We start from the raw sequence: 18,508 nt of genomic DNA on the forward strand, positions 1-18,508 counted from the left end.
CTGGATCTTTACAGCCCAACACTTGGGCTTCCCACACCTGGATCTTCACAGCCCAACACTTGGGCTTCCCACACCTGGATCTTCACAGTCCAACACTATGGCTTTCCAAGCCAGGGTCTTCTTCAGACTTTCTGCACACTTTAGCCCTTGATGATGCTACACATAGTATGGACTCTTTGTCCTTAGTTTATCCAGAATTATTTTAGTATACGAAGCTCAGGAGCTAAACTCCTTGGTGAGTTAGAATCCTACCTTTTACTATACAAGTAATACATATGGTAGGTCTCATCTGTGACATACAGTGGTGACTCCTGTACATGGCCCGTTTCACCTATACACTACAGGCCGCTTAATTCTTACCTTTTTTATGCTTCCTCCAGATTTCTTGACCATCAGCTCATCCACCATGGACTGCAAACAGATGCTCATCATGATGGCCTGAGGAGGAGGAACAGGCAGGGTTAGACCGGGGTGAAGAAACAGATCTGATTACCCCAGATCCCTGAATGATCTCCCATTACAGCGAGAAGCTCACTAGTTCCAATGGACAGAAGCCCAAATGCAGGCCTGAAGTAGCGGGTTACTCCAGGGGTGACTGGGATGATGCCCTCCATGGTGACAGCTCTGGATATGCTGCCAGTATATTGTGTCTGTGCTGTACATGTGGTGACAGCTTTGGATATGTTGCCAGTATCTCGTGTCTGGGCTGGTGGTGACAGCTGTGGATATGCTGCCAGTATCTCGTGTCTGTGCTGACGTGACAGCTGTGGATATACTGCCAGTACCTCGTGTCTGTGCTGGTGGTGACAGCTGTGGATATGCTGCTAGTATCTCATGTCTGTGCTGACGTGACAGCTGTGGATATGCTGCCAGTATCTCATGTCCGTGATGGTGGTGACAGCTGTGGATATGCTGCCAGTATCTCATGTCTGTGCTCGTGAGACAGCTGTGGATATGTTGCCAGTATCTCGTATCCGGGCTGGTGGTGACAGCTGTGGATATGCTGCCAGTATCTCGTGTCTGTGCTGACGTGACAGCTGTGGATATACTGCCAGTACCTCGTGTCTGTGCTGGTGGTGACAGCTGTGGATATGCTGCTAGTATCTCATGTCTGTGCTGACGTGACAGCTGTGGATATGCTGCCAGTATCTCATGTCCGTGATGGTGGTGACAGCTGTGGATATGCTGCCAGTATCTCATGTCTGTGCTGGTGAGACAGCTGTGGATATGTTGTCAGTATCTCGTGTCCGTGCTGGTAGTGATAGCTGTGGATATGCTGCCACTAAGAAGCGTCACCTGCGGGCTGGAGATGGTGATCCACTGCAGGCGATCTTTACTCATCAGATATTCAAAGGCCAGCTCCAGACGAGCCTCTGACTTGTTGGGGCTCCCGGTGCCATTGCTCAATGGAACCTGTGTACAAATAGCGTCAACTGAGCGCATGGAGAGCACACTGACAATACGTGCGACTGCAGCATAGCGGCGGGAGCAGTGTCCTATACGGTCATTCAATACAGACGATGAGGTCACTGCTGAGTGGTCACAGGACACGACCTCCTCAGTCATACACTACAGATGATGAGGCTACTGCTCAGACGTCACATGACACGACCTCCTCAGTCATACACTACAGATGATGGGGCTACTGCTCAGACGTCACATGACACGACCTCCTCAGTCATACACTACAGATGATGGGGCTACTGCTCAGACGTCACATGACACGACCTCCTCAGTCATACACTACAGATGATGAGGTCACTGCTGAGTGGTCACAAGACACGACCTCCTCGGTCATACACTACAGATGATGATGTCACTGCTCAGACATCACAGGACACGACCTCCTCAGTCATACACTACAGATGATGAGGCTACTGCTCAGACATCACAGGACACGACCTCCTCAGTCATACACTACAGATGATGAGGTCACTGCTGAGTGGTCACAGGACACGACCTCCTCAGTCATACACTACAGATGATGAGGCTACTGCTCAGACGTCACATGACACGACCTCCTCAGTCATACACTACAGATGATGAGGTCACTGCTGAGTGGTCACATGACTCGACCTCCTCGGTCATACACTACAGATGATGAGGCTACTGCTCAGACGTCACATGACACGACCTCCTCAGTCATACACTACAGATGATGAGGTCACTGCTGAGTGGTCACAGGACACGACCTCCTCAGTCATACACTACAGATGATGAGGCTACTGCTCAGACGTCACATGACACGACCTCCTCAGTCATACACTACAGATGATGGGGCTACTGCTCAGACGTCACATGACACGACCTCCTCAGTCATACACTACAGATGATTAGGTTACTGCTCAGACATCACAGGACACGACCTCCTTGGTCATACACTACATATCATGACACTGCTCAGAAGTCACAGGACACGACCTCCTCGGTCATACACTACAGATGATGAGGTTACTGCTCAGACATCACAGGACACGACCTCCTCAGTCATACACTACAGATGATGAGGTCACTGCTCAGACGTCACATGACACGACCTCCTCAGTCATACACTACAGATGATGAGGTCACTGCTGAGTGGTCACAGGACACGACCTCCTCAGTCATACACTACAGATGATGAGGCTACTGCTCAGACGTCACATGACACGACCTCCTCAGTCATACACTACAGATGATGAGGTCACTGCTGAGTGGTCACAGGACACGACCTCCTCAGTCATACACTACAGATGATGGGGCTACTGCTCAGACGTCACATGACACGACCTCCTCAGTCATACACTACAGATGATGAGGTCACTGCTGAGTGGTCACAAGACACGACCTCCTCAGTCATACACTACAGATGATGAGGTCACTGCTCAGACATCACAGGACACGACCTCCTCAGTCATACACTACAGATGATGAGGTCACTGCTGAGTGGTCACATGACACGACCTCCTCAGTCATACACTACAGATGATGGGGCTACTGCTCAGACGTCACATGACACGACCTCCTCAGTCATACACTACAGATGATGAGGTCACTGCTGAGTGGTCACAAGACACGACCTCCTCAGTCATACACTACAGATGATGAGGTCACTGCTCAGACATCACAGGACACGACCTCCTCAGTCATACACTACAGATGATGAGGTCACTGCTGAGTGGTCACATGACACGACCTCCTCAGTCATACACTACAGATGATGAGGTCACTGCTCAGACATCACAGGACACGACCTCCTCGGTCATACACTACAGATGATTAGGTTACTGCTCAGACATCACAGGACACGACCTCCTCAGTCATACACTACATATCATGACACTGCTCAGAAGTCACAGGACACGACCTCCTCGGTCATACACTACAGATGATGAGGTTACTGCTCAGACATCACAGGACACGACCTCCTCAGTCATACACTACAGATGATGAGGTCACTGCTGAGTGGTCACAGGACACGACCTCCTCAGTCATACACTACAGATGATGATGTCACTGCTCAGACGTCACATGACACGACCTCCTCAGTCATACACTACAGATGATGAGGTCACTGCTGAGTGGTCACATGACACGACCTCCTCAGTCATACACTACAGATGATGAGGCTACTGCTCAGACGTCACATGACACGACCTCCTCAGTCATACACTACAGATGATGAGGTCACTGCTGAGTGGTCACAGGACACGACCTCCTCAGTCATACACTACAGATGATGGGGCTACTGCTCAGACGTCACATGACACGACCTCCTCAGTCATACACTACAGATGATGAGGTCACTGCTGAGTGGTCACAAGACACGACCTCCTCAGTCATACACTACAGATGATTAGGTTACTGCTCAGACATCACAGGACACGACCTCCTCGGTCATACACTACAGATGATTAGGTTACTGCTCAGACATCACAGGACACGACCTCCTCAGTCATACACTACATATCATGACACTGCTCAGAAGTCACAGGACACGACCTCCTCGGTCATACACTACAGATGATGAGGTTACTGCTCAGACATCACAGGACACGACCTCCTCAGTCATACACTACAGATGATGAGGTCACTGCTCAGACATCACAGGACACGACCTCCTCGGTCATACACTACAGATGATTAGGTTACTGCTCAGACATCACAGGACACGACCTCCTCAGTCATACACTACAGATGATGAGGTCACTGCTGAGTGGTCACAGGACACGACCTCCTCAGTCATACACTACAGATGATGATGTCACTGCTCAGACGTCACATGACACGACCTCCTCAGTCATACACTACAGATGATGAGGTCACTGCTGAGTGGTCACAGGACACGACCTCCTCAGTCATACACTACAGATGATGAGGCTACTGCTCAGACGTCACATGACACGACCTCCTCAGTCATACACTACAGATGATGAGGTCACTGCTGAGTGGTCACAGGACACGACCTCCTCAGTCATACACTACAGATGATGGGGCTACTGCTCAGACGTCACATGACACGACCTCCTCAGTCATACACTACAGATGATGAGGTCACTGCTGAGTGGTCACAAGACACGACCTCCTCGGTCATACACTACAGATGATGATGTCACTGCTCAGACGTCACAGGACATAACCTCCTCGGTCATACACTACAGATGATGAGGTCACTGCTCAGACATCACAGGACACGACCTCCTCGGTCATACACTACAGATGATTAGGTTACTGCTCAGACATCACGTGATACGACCTCCTTGGTCATACACTACATATCATGACACTGCTCAGAAGTCACAGGACACGACCTCCTCGGTCATACACTACAGATGATTAGGTTACTGCTCAGACATCACGTGATACGACCTCCTTGGTCATACACTACATATCATGACACTGCTCAGAAGTCACAGGACACGACCTCCTCGGTCATACAATACAGATGATTAGGTTACTGCTCAGACATCACAGGACACGACCTCCTTGGTCATACACTACATATCATGACACTGCTCAGACGTTATGTGACACGACCTCCTCGGTCATGCACTACAGATGTTGATGATGACACTGCTCAGACATCACACCAGGCAACCTCCCTCATGTTTGTCTCCTGCCCATCTCCTGCTGTTCTGATACTGCCAAGCATCATATCATGGGTCTGACCACAGACGGCACTCACCGATGATGTGACACGCCAACACCGCATCCTCGTCACCTTGAAGCTGCCTTCCTTTATGTGTTCGTTTGGGAGCTTCACCTGGAAGTTGAGCTCGTTGTTCCCGGCACTCACGATCACTTGGCAGCCCTTCTCCGGGAAGTCTGTGATACACGGCTCAAACTTCAGATGCCCATAGTACTTCAGTGTTTGCGCCAGCTGGATGAACTGCAGGAGGCATCACTCCTTATCAGCACCACTGCATGGAGTGCACAGACAAAATTAAGTGACCCCCACACATCACATCTTACCTCTTTCTTTGAAACTTTCTCCTGCAGAGACTTGAGTTGCCGCAGCTGCTCCTTGTTGACCTGCACCCAGCCGCGATCAATGTCGCTGACAGCCTGTGATGAAGAACATGGTCATGTGACCCTCACGGAAACATCTAGAAGGTGGAGTACGCATTCTATCCCTCCATAATATACATGCAAGCCTGTGTATGTATAGCACTTCTACCATGTGTACAGGATGCCCCACAAACCCTAGAGAGATGGGCTGCACCTCAGAGCACTGTGCCAGTCAGAAGACCCCGCACACCGAGGGCATAAAGTGAGGAAGAAAGGACCATAAACCCAGCACACACCTGAGCGTACAGCAGGTTCAGACCCACCCTCTTCTCCATAACATCATCGTCATACGACGAGTCCCAGTAACTGCGAAGGAAGAAACCTCAAAGATGAAGAACAACAGCACCAGCAATAGCACCAGCATCCATTTCTCAGGATCTTCATCTGTCTTCTATCATCATCACCCATGTCTTGTCATCTCCCAAATCATCATCACTATCATCTTGTATTAACTGTATCCAGTCATCTCTCATCATCAATCATCTTCCTTCTCCCATAATCAGCCGTCTACCATCATCACCATCCTCTTCCACCCACCACCCCTGGCCTCTACCCACTGACCTCTTCCTCAGGATGATCTTGTGGTCTCGGCTCCGCAAGCTGGTGACCGACACATAGGGAAGCTCAAACTCCTGCAGCTTCCTGACAACTGTAACAAAAACAGTGAGTCCTGTAGGAAATGGGGGATTGGAGCAAGCAAGGGCCAGTAGATAGCTGGAGAGGGAAGGGAGAGCGAGCAAAACCAGGCTAGCAGGCAGGTGTGGAGAAGGCAGCGAGAGCAAAAGAGGCCTGGCCGGCGCACAAAGGGCAGCGAGAGCAAGCAAGGCCCGGCAGGCAGGAACGGAGAGGGCAGAGAGAGCAAGCAAGGCCCGGCAGGCACAGAGAGGGCAGCGAGCAAGCAAGGCCCAGCAGGCAGGCGTGGAGAGGGCAGCGAGGCCCAATAGGCAGGCGTAGAGAGTGCAGCGAGCAAGTGAGACCCAGCAGGCAGGTGTGGAGAGGGCAGTGAGCAAGCAAGGCCCAGCAGGCAGGCGTGGAGAGGGCAGCGAGGACCGGCAGGCAGGCGTGGAGAGGGCAGAGAGCAAGCGAGGCCCGGGAGGCAGGCGTGGAGAGGGCAGCGAGCAAGCAAGGCCCGGGAGGCAAGTGTGGAGAGGGCAGCGAACAAGCGACGCTCGGCAGGCGTGGAGAGGGCAGCGAGGCCCGGCAGGCAGGTGTGGAGAGGGCAGCGAGGAAGCGAGGCCCCACAGGCAAATGTGGAGTGGGCAGCGAGCAAGCAAGGTTTGGGATGCATACACAATTACTCACATGAAAAAGATCCGTCTTCTCCATCTTTTATAAGGTAGAGGCTGAAATATCCAAGCAGCTCCTCTGACAGGTCCAGCTTAGCGGCTACAGCCTGTGGATACAAGAAAAACAGAACAGGCAGGAGAATATCAGACAGGTCACCATGATGTCACCATTGACAGGAGGAGGAGGAGAAGGCTACAGGAGTGTATCAGACAGGCCACCGTGATGTCCCCACAGACAGGAGGAGGAGGCTACATGAGAGTATCAAACATGTCACCGTGATCACACCAAAGACAGGAGGAGGAGGCTACAGGAGAGTATCAGACAAGTCACCGTGATGTCAACAGACAGGAGGAGGCTACAGAAGAGTATCAGACAGGTCACCGTGATGTCACCACAGACAGAAGGCTACACGAGAGTATCAGACATGGCACCATGATGTCACCACAGAGAGGAGGAGGAGGCTACAGGAGAGCATCAGAAAGGTCACTGCGATGTCACCACAGACAGGAGGAGGCTACAGGAGAGTATCAGAAAAGTCACCGTGATGTCACCACAGCAAGAAGGAGGCTACAGGAGAGCATCAGAAAGGTCACTGCGATGTCACCACAGACAGGAGGAGGCTACAGGAGAGTATCAGAAAAGTCACCGTGATGTCACCACAGTAAGAAGGAGGCTACAGGAGAGCATCAGACATGTCACCATGCTCTCACCACTGACAGGAGGGAGAGGCTACAGGAGAGTATCAGACAGGTCACCGTGATGTCACCACAGACAAGAGGAGGCTACACGACAGTATCACACATGTCACCGTGATGTCACCACAGACAGGAGGAGGCTACAGGAGAGTATCAGAAAAGTCATGGTGATGTCAGTCAGAAGGAGGCTATAGGAGAGAATCAGACATGTCACCACTGACAGGAGGAGGAGGCTACAGGAGAGTATCAGACAGGTCACCGTGATGTCACCACAGACAGGAGAAGGCTACACGAGAGTATCAGACATGGCACCATGATGTCACCACAGACAGGAGGAGGCTACAGGAGAGCATCAGAAAGGTCACTGCGATGTCACCACAGACAGGAGTCTTCAGGAGAGGATCAGAAAGGTCACCGTGATGTCACCACAAACAGAAGGAGGCTACAGTAGAGTATCAGACAGGTCACAGTGATGTCACCACGTCATGATAATGTAAAAATGACGAATGGTTTTCCTTATTAATTCACATGACTTTCTAGAACTTTCTGCTACCTTCGAAGCTGCACTTAGGCTTCCCTTTCCTCGCCAGCAGGCTACTCTCCCTAGCTTCTTCACATGACAGATACATATTCGGAACGTGCTTTGATAGAGCTTCGCTACAGTGCCTTTTGCTAAACTCTAGCTCTAAAAGAACCAGAAAAATGGATTTCTCCTGAACCGTTTGGAATAGTTAATCCGAGTGTGGCATCATTAGAAAGCCAATTTCAATATAAGATGAATGATGTGTGTGCCATTACTCTGCTAGGTTCTCCAGGCAAGTTAGGATAAGGATAAGTGTTGCTATCAAATCTGTAACTCTGAGAAAAGGGGAGGGCGATGGTAACTCAACCCCCTTTAGTGATGTTACAGTCTACAAGTATAAGTTACTGCCAGTCAGCCCAGCCTTCAGTTTTTACCTGAGAAGCTGTTGCACCAAGACCCTCTGATGCATTGGAATGTCTGGCTCCTCCCACCAGCTTGGTTAGCCTGGAACGATCTAAGCAACATGTGAGTGCTTATCTTCTTTAATCCCTGTTTTTTTGCAATTGCTTGTGCATACCTTAATTGTCTCATATTGCAAAATCTTTATATACCTTTTGTAAACACTGCCTACCTTTTTGGAGTAAAATATAAAATTTATTAGTTCGTCTTCTCCATGTTCTATAGCGAATTTTCACGTGCCTGAAGTTAATTACGCTACTAATTTGGGTGGGCTCCAACCCCTCTGTTGAGGAATCTGAGCTGGTGGCAGCAAAGTGTGTTCTGGGCTAGGTGGGTAAAGCTGGCAGCGATGGAATGGGGTTTTATAAGCTATTTATGAGCATTTATAATTCCCTCGCTGCAGCGTGCCTGCTAGCCAGTCCACAGTGAAGCAGCCCATCCGGCGACTAATCATCCTAGGTGTAGTTCCCAGGCTGACCTGAGGGTAAGGGGGGCGCCGGAGAGCTGCAAGTTCCGAAGCGGAACTGGAAAGCGGGATACACATAAATCCCGGCAGTTCGTGACATAGTGTAGCAGCAGTGGGATAACCAAGATAAGCCCCTGCGGTAAATTGATAGGTCAATAGCCTTGTATGTGTTTTCATCACGTAAGCAGTGGTGGGATAAGTAAGATAAGCCCCCTGCACTTGTGATAGCCGTGAGCTGGCCAAAGGTCACCCCCTTTTCGTGACACCACAGAAAGGAGGAGGCTACAGGAGAGTATCAGACATGTTACCAAAATGTCACCACTGACAGGAAGAAGAGAAGGCTACAGGAGAGCATCAGACATGTCACCGTGCTGTCACCAGTCAGAAGGAGGCTAAAGGAGAGCATCAGACAGGTCTCTGTGATGTCAGACAGGAGTCTACAGGAGAGTATCAGACAGGTCACCATGATGCCACCACAGTCAGAAAGAGGCTACAGGAGAGCATCAGACATGTCACCAAAATGTCACCACGGTCAGAAGGAGGCTCCAGGAGAGCATCACACAGGTCACCGTGCTGTCACCACCGACAGGAGGAGACTACAGGTGAGTATCAGACAGGTCACCGTGATGTCACCAGTCAGGAGGAGACTGCAGGAGAGTATCAGACAGGTCACCATGATGCCACCACAGTCAGAAAGATGCTACAGGAGAGCATCAGACATGTCACCAAAATGTCACCACGGTCCGAAGGAGGCTCCAGGAGAGCATCAGACATGTCACCGTGATGTCACCACAGACAGGAGTAGACTACAGGAGAGTATCAGACAGGTCGCCGTGCTGTCACCACTGACAGGAGGAGGAGACTACAGGAGAGTATCAGACAGGTCACCGTGATGTCACCAGTCAGAAGGAGGCTACAGGAGAGTATCAGACAGGTCACCATGCTGTCACCACTGACAGGAGGAGGAGGCTACAGGAGTATCAGACGTCACCGTGATGTCACCACAGACAGGAAGAGGCTACAGAAGAGTATCAGGCAGGTCACCGTGATGTCACCACAGACAGGAGGAGAAGGCTACAGAAGAGTATCAAGACAGGTCACAGTGATATCACCACAGTCAGGAGGAGGCTACAGGAGAGTATCAGACAGGTCACCATGATGTCACCAGTCAGGAGGAGACTGCAGGAGAGTATCAGACAGGTCACCATGATGCCACCACAGTCAGAAAGATGCTACAGGAGAGCATCAGACATGTCACCAAAATGTCACCACGGTCCGAAGGAGGCTCCAGGAGAGCATCAGACATGTCACCGTGATGTCACCACAGACAGGAGGAGACTACAGGAGAGTATCAGGCAGGTCACCGTGATGTCACCACAGACAGGAGGAGGAGAAGGCTACAGAAGAGTATCAAGACAGGTCACCGTGATATCACCACAGTCAGGAGGAGGCTACAGGAGAGTATCAGACAGGTCACGGCGATGTCACCACAGACAGGAGAAGGCTACAGGAGATTATCAGACCAGGGTTGTGGAGTCATTAAGCCAAACCTCCGACTCCAACTTCCTCATACATGGCTCATGTTTAAGTGATAAATTTATTGTAACAAAATGGTAACATCAGACTTTTAATCTTTATTGTGATACAATAATCAAGCCATTTAGATAGAACATAAAATATATTTATTGGAATACAACGTTACACCAAAATTTTATTTGCAGTAAGTGGAAAAAACACCAAGGTTACTTACCTTGAACCTTAAGGGTGCTAGTTGCTAACCCGAGTTGTAACCCTGCCTGCAGAAATTCTAGGATAGTTCCCACTGGAGCTGCATCCCCCAACAGTTCCCCCAGGAAGTCTAGAAACTTCTTCCATGTTCTACTGTAGATTCTGGATGTTATAGGTTTTCTACTCTTCAACAGGGTGGAGACTAACCCTGGTGAGAATCCTCAGTAGTGCCCTCTCAAATTCCAGGCTGCCAGATGGAAGCCCTTCACTTGAGAGTGGCTCACTGGCCCCCTGGGTAAGCAGGTCCGGTACCTCTGGCAGAATCCATGGATCTGTAATGACATCTGCCTTAGAAGGGAGAACCATGGCCTCCTCGGCCAAAACGGAGCTATGAGAATTATTCTCGCTTGATTCTCTCTGATCTTCCGGACGACTGGATCATTACCATCGGGGGGGGGGGGGGAACGCGTAGGCCAGGGAGAACTTCCAGGGTATTAGTAGGGCATCTACTGCAAAAGGATGTTCCCTTGGATTAGGGAGCGGAACTTCCTTAATTTTCTGTTTGAGGTGGCAAACAGGTCTATCTCTGGTTTACCCCAAGCTTGTACTATTTGATGGAAAACTTGAGGGTTTAAGGACCATTCCCCGTCAAGTCTCTGTGACTCAGAAAGTCTGCTTATATATTTTCAACACCCCTTATGTGTAGTGCCAAGAGAGATGACAGGTGTTGTTCTGCTAACTGGAATAGTAGATCTGAAACCTCCATGAGGCCCTGGTGGTTGATATAAGCCACCGGCTGCTCGATTGTCCGTCATGACTCGAGTATGGCGGTCCTGAAGCAAGGGGAGAAAATGTCTGAAGGCCTTTTCCACTGCCCACAGTTCATTCACATTTGAACCGTGATTCCTTTCTAGCAAGGACCAGGTTCCTTGTACTGAGTGGGATCTCAGGTGTGCTCCCCAACCTAAAGATCTAGCCACGGCGCCATCAATTTTAGGTATTTTTTTCCCAAGTTTTGGAGTCTTTCTCCTCAAAGGGGTACCTCCTCTTTGATGAAGTGGGTAAAGTACCAGTACCCGACCTCAGGTTTTTTCCATTCTTTATCAATCAATGCTTTTGTTTTTGCAGTGACAGGGAACGTGCGTTTTCTTTTTTCCTCCAGACCACCGAAAATATCTTCTAATGATCTAGTTGTTTTTTCCTCAAGGCCCATTGCAGTCCTGACTGCTTTGACTAGTCTCACTACATCCTCGTTTGGAAAACATGGTTGGCCCCCTATATCGCTGTACGAGGAGGATTCTGAGGACTGGGGAGAGGAGGAGGAAGTAGAGGGAGACAGGGATCTTTCCCGACCTTCCTGTCCTAGAGAGGCCTCCGAATCTGTAGGCACCTTGCGGCTTCTTTTCCCAGGTTTTTTAAGGGCTATTTTTAAGGAGTCTATTATTTCCGCCTGTATTATGGCCGTAAGGCTAGTGGCAAAATTAGGGGTCTCTTCCTGTATGGTCTTATTGATGCAATTAGCACAGAGATCCTTCTGCCACTGAACTGCCAGCGGATTTTTGCAAAGAGCATATACTCTGTTCTTTGTTTTAAAGCTAGACTTCCTTGACCCCTAGTGATCAAGCAGAAAAAATGGACCCCGTTACCATAAGGGTGACATTCATTAGATCACTCACCACCGCTGTCAGTCAAGGGTACCGGTTTCGGAGGCTGGTCATATGCACGTACGACGTCCCTTCTGGACGTCGAGGAGTCTTGCCAGACAGGATGACTGCTGCTCCTACCACTCAAACGGCTACTTTTCCTGGTATGCTGGTGGCTCAGCAAGGATCCACTGCACTCCCCGCCTCCTCCAGTGCCCAATGATTGTCCCTCCCCCCATCACGTCTCCGGGATCGCTTTAGCCGGCCGGCGTTACTTTCATGGGTGCCACCATCTTGGATCCGGCACCTGCCCCCGACATCACGTGGACACGCCTACTCCCAGCGTGCCTTGCGCGTGACGTCAGACGCGCGAGACCCGGAAGCGGCCGCCCCTCCAGGAGCTCCCGGATGCTGGCAGTGGGGGAAGGCAGCGCGGCAGCCACGGAAGAGCTCCGGACTCCTGATTGTGCTGCACCCACGCCCGCTCAGACTCATAAGACCCGCGGACGGCACCTCCAACACCCGGAGACCGGCGCACAGGCTCTGCCTGTTCTTCCACGCCGGTACGGGAGTGGGTAAGTAGAATTCTTCCGCCGTGTTCAGCATGAGGGTCCCTGTCCGGACAGGAAACCCAACTGAAGCGAGGGAGAGGTACTAACCTTTTATTTTCAGTAGGGTTCCTGTCCTGATTGGGCGGATGCCCTCTCTCAAGTGTACTGTCATGGGGGAAGGGAAAAAAACAAACAGTTTTCAACAAAAACTTACTGAATAGCATTTGTGCAGTCTATGAATTTGTTCTGAGAAATAGTATCACCTCCATCAGATCCTCCTTTATAGATGACCTCAAATCTGACATAATTATTTTAAGGCTGGAGAACGACCTCTCTACACTAACTTGGGTTGGTGGCAAAGCAGTAACCACATGGGCGACATCTCTAACAACATCTCTAAGTCAGTTTTGATGAACGATTGAACTCTTCTACTTATTTGAGAGCAAGTGAAAAATTTTGCTGAAATATGGTCAATCTTTTCTCTATGGGAGTGGAATCTTATTCCCTGCAGTAACGCTTTGCTTGGGCCATGTTGTCCAAATGCTTGTCGAAATCAAACTCCTAATCTTTTGAGGATGCAGAAATGGCAGCAGCACTGGCAGGACCCGAGTCCTCTAGCTCTTGCCCGTCCTGTAGCTCATCCTAACTGCTACCTCAAAGCTTGTTTTCCTTTAGTAATCTGTTGATCATCCAGCAATATACGATGACTCGGGTCCACAAACAGCTGCCAGAAGAATTTTATTTTCTAATAAGCAGTGTCTGTCTGCGTTTCATTGAAGCAGCAATGCCATCTGCGATTAAACCTCCTCTTTGGGACAGGAAAAACAACAAGTTCTCCACTCCTTTATAAAAATGCCAGGAGGTAAATCCTCAGCTTGTAACTTTTTAGTCACTGTAAATGGGTGATGAAGAAATTCCTTCAATTCAGCCACCTGTGTCCATTGACTTTCATATAGTGTTACCTGAGGGTTTGCCGTATCTACAAGGAAGGGTTTCAGCTCAAGCAATTACTCAATCATTAAATTGGTGCTGCCCCACCGAGTGACTTTATCCACAATGGCTCCTTTTCCAGCACGTCTCTTCAAGATGGAATCAATTTTAGGGGTTCTGGCAGCAATAGCCAATTTCTTCACCTTGCTAATCAGAGCTCCAGCATGTCCCTCTTGCAGACTGTCTTATTGCCAGCTGCAGCGTGTGCACAACACAGCGCACGTAATGAAGAGGTGTGAAGCAGCTTCAACAAGATCATCTAATTGTAAAGAATAATTTTGCTGTTCTTCAGTAGTAATAGCTGTTTGGAATGTGGCCTTCCATCTCCAACATACTGAATGTGAAATGTTCTTCTAGCTGCTGTTCACCTTCATTATTCTCATTCATCAGTTTAATTGTACTTATCATGTTTGACGCACTATCAGTTACAATAGCAAGAACCTGTTCTTTTTTTAGTTCATAATCTTGCAGAACTTTTTCCACTAAGGTCTGGAGAAACTGGCTGCAGTGATGAACTTGAATATCTTTTACTGCCAGTGTCCTATTAACAATTTTTTTTGTTGTCACAAACATATTGAACGTTGATAGCAAAATAGTTCACTCTGTGACGTGTGCAGGCATCCATTTTAAGAAATACAAAGCGTCTCTTGAGAGTCTTTTTAAGATCTTCCTTTTGGTTAAGGGCTTCTTCAATCACTAATTTTCTAATACTTTCTCTTTCCAGAGAAACACCAAGTTTGTGGGCCATTTCTCCATAAAGAGCTCTAGAAACTGGTCATGCATATAATGATAATGGTACACATTCCTTCACTACAAGCTCGATGATCTGTCTTTTAAACACATCTGCTGTCATTGTTACAGTAACTGTCACTTACAAAATATCTTGTAAGTGACTTTTGAGACGCTCTTTCCTCCTCCTTTGCCTGGCAGGAAGTGCTGGTCTCTGGTTTCTTGGTGCTGCTGGGATCTTTTTCAGTCACAGCTTCGTAAACTTCTGGGTCGCAGTGTTGTAAATGTCTTTTTAGATTGGAAGCTCTTGAAGGAGCATTTTTACCACTGCCTGAGTATGCACTGATTTTGGCATCACAGCATTTGTTTTCATCAGGGTCACTTATACACTGACACACAAAATGTTTATTATCTTAAGTCACTGTGAAATGCTCAAATACAGGGACTTCGTAAGAGGCTTCTTAGCCATTTTGTAATTATGTAAATTTGCTCTCAAAATAATTTTGTCCTGTAAAAAAAAATATTTTGTAATTCTTGCAAGAATAGGGAATCGCGCACTGTATAATTTGGGATAGAAATAAAACAATCTTTGCATAAATCAATAGGACAGATAAGTATAAAGTTTGTAAAATATGCTAGATAGCTTTATGCTGAACTTTCAATGTCAGGCTTGTCTCAGGGTACAGCGCACTAATTGCTTCACATCATATGTCTTCACAGTCTATGAAGAGGAGAGGAGGGAGGAAGCGTGTTTGTGCTGAATCATATTCCAGAACACACATCCACACACATATATATGTTCTCATCGATCCTGTTACTGTATTTCTGAATTTGAGATGTTAGAAAACATTTTTTCCCCTTATATTCTATGTATAGTGTATATATGTCATCAGGACAGCTAATTTCTCTAAACATGAGCTGAGAGGAAAAACAAACTAAAACATCAAGCATACAGAGACAACATATACTGGAAAATTGATTTATGCAAAGTGTATTGACCGTTTACATCTGCTTTAGGAAGTACTTACCTTCTTTAATCCTGCTTTCCTGTTCACTCCAGAAGTTCTGAGATGAATGCAGGCTTTCCTTTCATGTGTGTTTGTTATTTTTTCCCCTTATCTGTAGAGGAGCTTCACTACTTATGAACATAAACTGCAGCACAGATTCATCTCAGCTAAAAGTCTAGACCTTAGATCAGGAATAGGACAGACATTTATAGGACATTTCATAACTTTCCCAAATTCTTATGAAAAAATATTCTACACAAACTGCCTTGAACTACTGTACCCAATTTATTATATATTTTAGGAGTCGGACCATTTTATACCGACTCAGACTCCACAGCCCTGTATCAGACAGGTCACCATGATGTCACCATGATATCATCACTGACAGGAGGAGCAGGCTACAGGAGAGTATCAGACAGGTCAGCATAGATGGGAGGAGAAGTCCCAAGTGGGGGTCACATACGTCTCTTACCTCTAGCACGTCCTCAGTCTGGTCAGAAGTCAGAATAGACACCTTTGCCTTCTGACCATTGGAAAGAAAAACCTCCAGCTGCACCTCCTCTGTGGGGATCTGCTGGGTCTCCTAGGGAAAGAGCAGACAATGGTGGAAATGGGACCCCACATACCCTGATAGCTCCGCAGAGACGGGGGCTGGGTGTATTTAAGCTGTGTTGCAGAGAAAAGGCCCCACCAGCACTGCAGTGAACAGGTTTGTGAGGAGTTGCATGCACCCCGGCAGCACCACAGGGACGGGACCCCGCGCATGCACCCCGGCAGCACCACAGGGACGGGACCCCACGCATGCACCCCGGCAGCACCACAGGGACGGGACCCCGCGCGCGCCCACCCCGGCAGCACCACAGGAACGGGACCCCGCGCACGCACCCCGGCAGCACCACAGGGACGGGACCCCGCGCACGCACCCCGGCAGCACCACAGGGACGGGACCCCGCGCACGCACCCCGGCAGCACCACAGGGACGGGACCCCGCGCACGCACCCCGGCAGCACCAGGATGTTAATGTGCCGTGGGGGAAATAAGCCAGAACAGACCTGTTGGGAGCGTCGCAGGAAGCTGTTGAATATTTCACTGGCCCCCAGCACCGGATCCTGCCGCACTGCGGAGAGAAGGGAAGACGTCACAGAGCGCAGCAGAGCTGTGGATAAACCTATAGACAGGTAAGACTCCGGCACCGTGTCACCGGGGCCACACACTGCAGATAACTGACAATAGTACGATGTACACACGATACCGCTCATCTCCAGGATATGGCAGCATGAAGATACATCACATGCAATACCCACGTGGGGTCCTGTTACTATCAGAGGTGGGGTCTCGGCGACTGTGGGGGAGGTCCGGTTAATATTAGGTCTCCTTACATACACCCTCACCTGACTGCATGTACTTCTCCAGCTGCTCGCGCCTCTGCTCCACCTCGGATGGGGTGAGGGTGAAGAGCTTCTTGGGGGGAAAGATCGGCACCACGTTGTTTCCATATTCCTTCCTGAGCTGCAACATCCGAGAGAGGAAAAGAAGCTGAGGACGGACGGTCACACGGGGCAGGCGTAAGAGGCGACGGGAAGGCGGCCACCGGAAGCGGGCGACGGGCGGTCATCAGATACTGATGAGACTTACATTTCTCTTTTTTTCAGCCACTTTGTATTTTGTTCACTGATAATTTATTTATTTTTCCATTAAAGGGAACCCGTCCGGAGATTTCTGCTCCCCCGTCTGAGAGCAGCATGATCTGGGGGCAGAGACCCTGATCCTGGTGATGAGTTACTTAGCGGGCTGCTTGCTGCAGTTTTGATAACATTGCTGGGATCAGGTTCTCTGCCCGCACATCATGCTGCTCTCAGGATACAAACCTGCTGCTGGACTCCCTCTACCTCTTATTTATGGAGCGCCTCCATACCTGCCTATGACTTCTGCACAGCTGTATATACACACATCACATACCGTATATACTCTAGTTTAAGCCGACCCGAGTATAAGCCGACCCCCCTAATTTTGCCACAAAAAGCTGGGAAAACTTAATGACTCGAGTATAAGCCTAGGGTGGAAAATGCAGCAGCTACCGGTAAATTTCAAAAGTAAAAATAGATACCAATAAAAGTAAAATTAATTGACACATCAGTAGGTTACGTGTTTTTGAATATCCATATTGAATCAGGAGCCCCATATAATGCTCCATAAAGTTCATGATGGCCCCATAAGATGCTCCATATTAAAATATGCCCCATATAGTGCTGCACAAAGGGTAATAAGGGCCCCATAAGATGCTCCATAGAGATATTTGCCCTATATAGTGCTGCACAAGCGTTATGGCCCCATAAGATGCTCCGCACAGGCACTTGCACCATATAGTGCTGCACAAGTGTTATGGCCCCATAAGATGCTCCGCGCAGCCACTTGCCCCTTATAGTGCTGCACAAATGTTATGGCCCCATAAGATGCTCCGCACAGCCACTTGCCCCATTTGCTTTTGCTGCCATAAAAAAAAAAAAAAAAAAATCACATACTCACCTCTCCGTCGCTCAGGACCCCGGCACTTTTACCTGCTCCTCGTGCGGCTCCGTCTTCGACACTGACGTTCAGCAGAGGGCGCGCACTGACTACGTCACCGCGCCCTCTGACCTGAGCATCACTGCCAGAGGACGATGAAGACAGAGCCGCACTGGAACGAGGAGGGGTAAATATCGCGCAGCGCTGCGCTCCCCCTCCCCGTATACTTACCTGCTCCTGGCGCGGTGTCCCTGCTTCTTCCCCGGCGCTGCATCTTCTTCCTGTATTGAGCGGTCACCGTTACCGCTCATACATTAATGAATATGCGGCTCCACCTCTATGGGAGGTGGAGCCGCATATTCATTTCTGTAATGAGCG

General features: G+C 49.1%; 1 protein-coding gene across 1 annotated transcript in view; it reads right to left on the bottom strand.

Annotated features, from left to right (window-relative positions):
• The window catches only part of SNX17 (sorting nexin 17), a 78,043-nt gene that overhangs the window by 47,874 nt on the left and 11,661 nt on the right, over nucleotides 1-18,508 (bottom strand). The window contains exons 4-13 of the mRNA XM_077291991.1: nucleotides 17,017-17,134; nucleotides 16,678-16,742; nucleotides 16,098-16,208; nucleotides 6,850-6,940; nucleotides 6,109-6,196; nucleotides 5,784-5,853; nucleotides 5,452-5,544; nucleotides 5,165-5,368; nucleotides 1,297-1,413; nucleotides 361-438 (exon numbers count right to left, since the gene is read on the bottom strand). Coding sequence (XP_077148106.1) covers nucleotides 361-438; nucleotides 1,297-1,413; nucleotides 5,165-5,368; nucleotides 5,452-5,544; nucleotides 5,784-5,853; nucleotides 6,109-6,196; nucleotides 6,850-6,940; nucleotides 16,098-16,208; nucleotides 16,678-16,742; nucleotides 17,017-17,134 — 1,035 coding nt within the window. The remainder of the gene's footprint in view (nucleotides 1-360; nucleotides 439-1,296; nucleotides 1,414-5,164; nucleotides 5,369-5,451; nucleotides 5,545-5,783; nucleotides 5,854-6,108; nucleotides 6,197-6,849; nucleotides 6,941-16,097; nucleotides 16,209-16,677; nucleotides 16,743-17,016; nucleotides 17,135-18,508) is intronic.

The sequence above is a fragment of the Ranitomeya variabilis genome, chromosome 2, assembly GCF_051348905.1.
Source record: "Ranitomeya variabilis isolate aRanVar5 chromosome 2, aRanVar5.hap1, whole genome shotgun sequence".
Lineage (NCBI taxonomy): Eukaryota > Metazoa > Chordata > Amphibia > Anura > Dendrobatidae > Ranitomeya > Ranitomeya variabilis.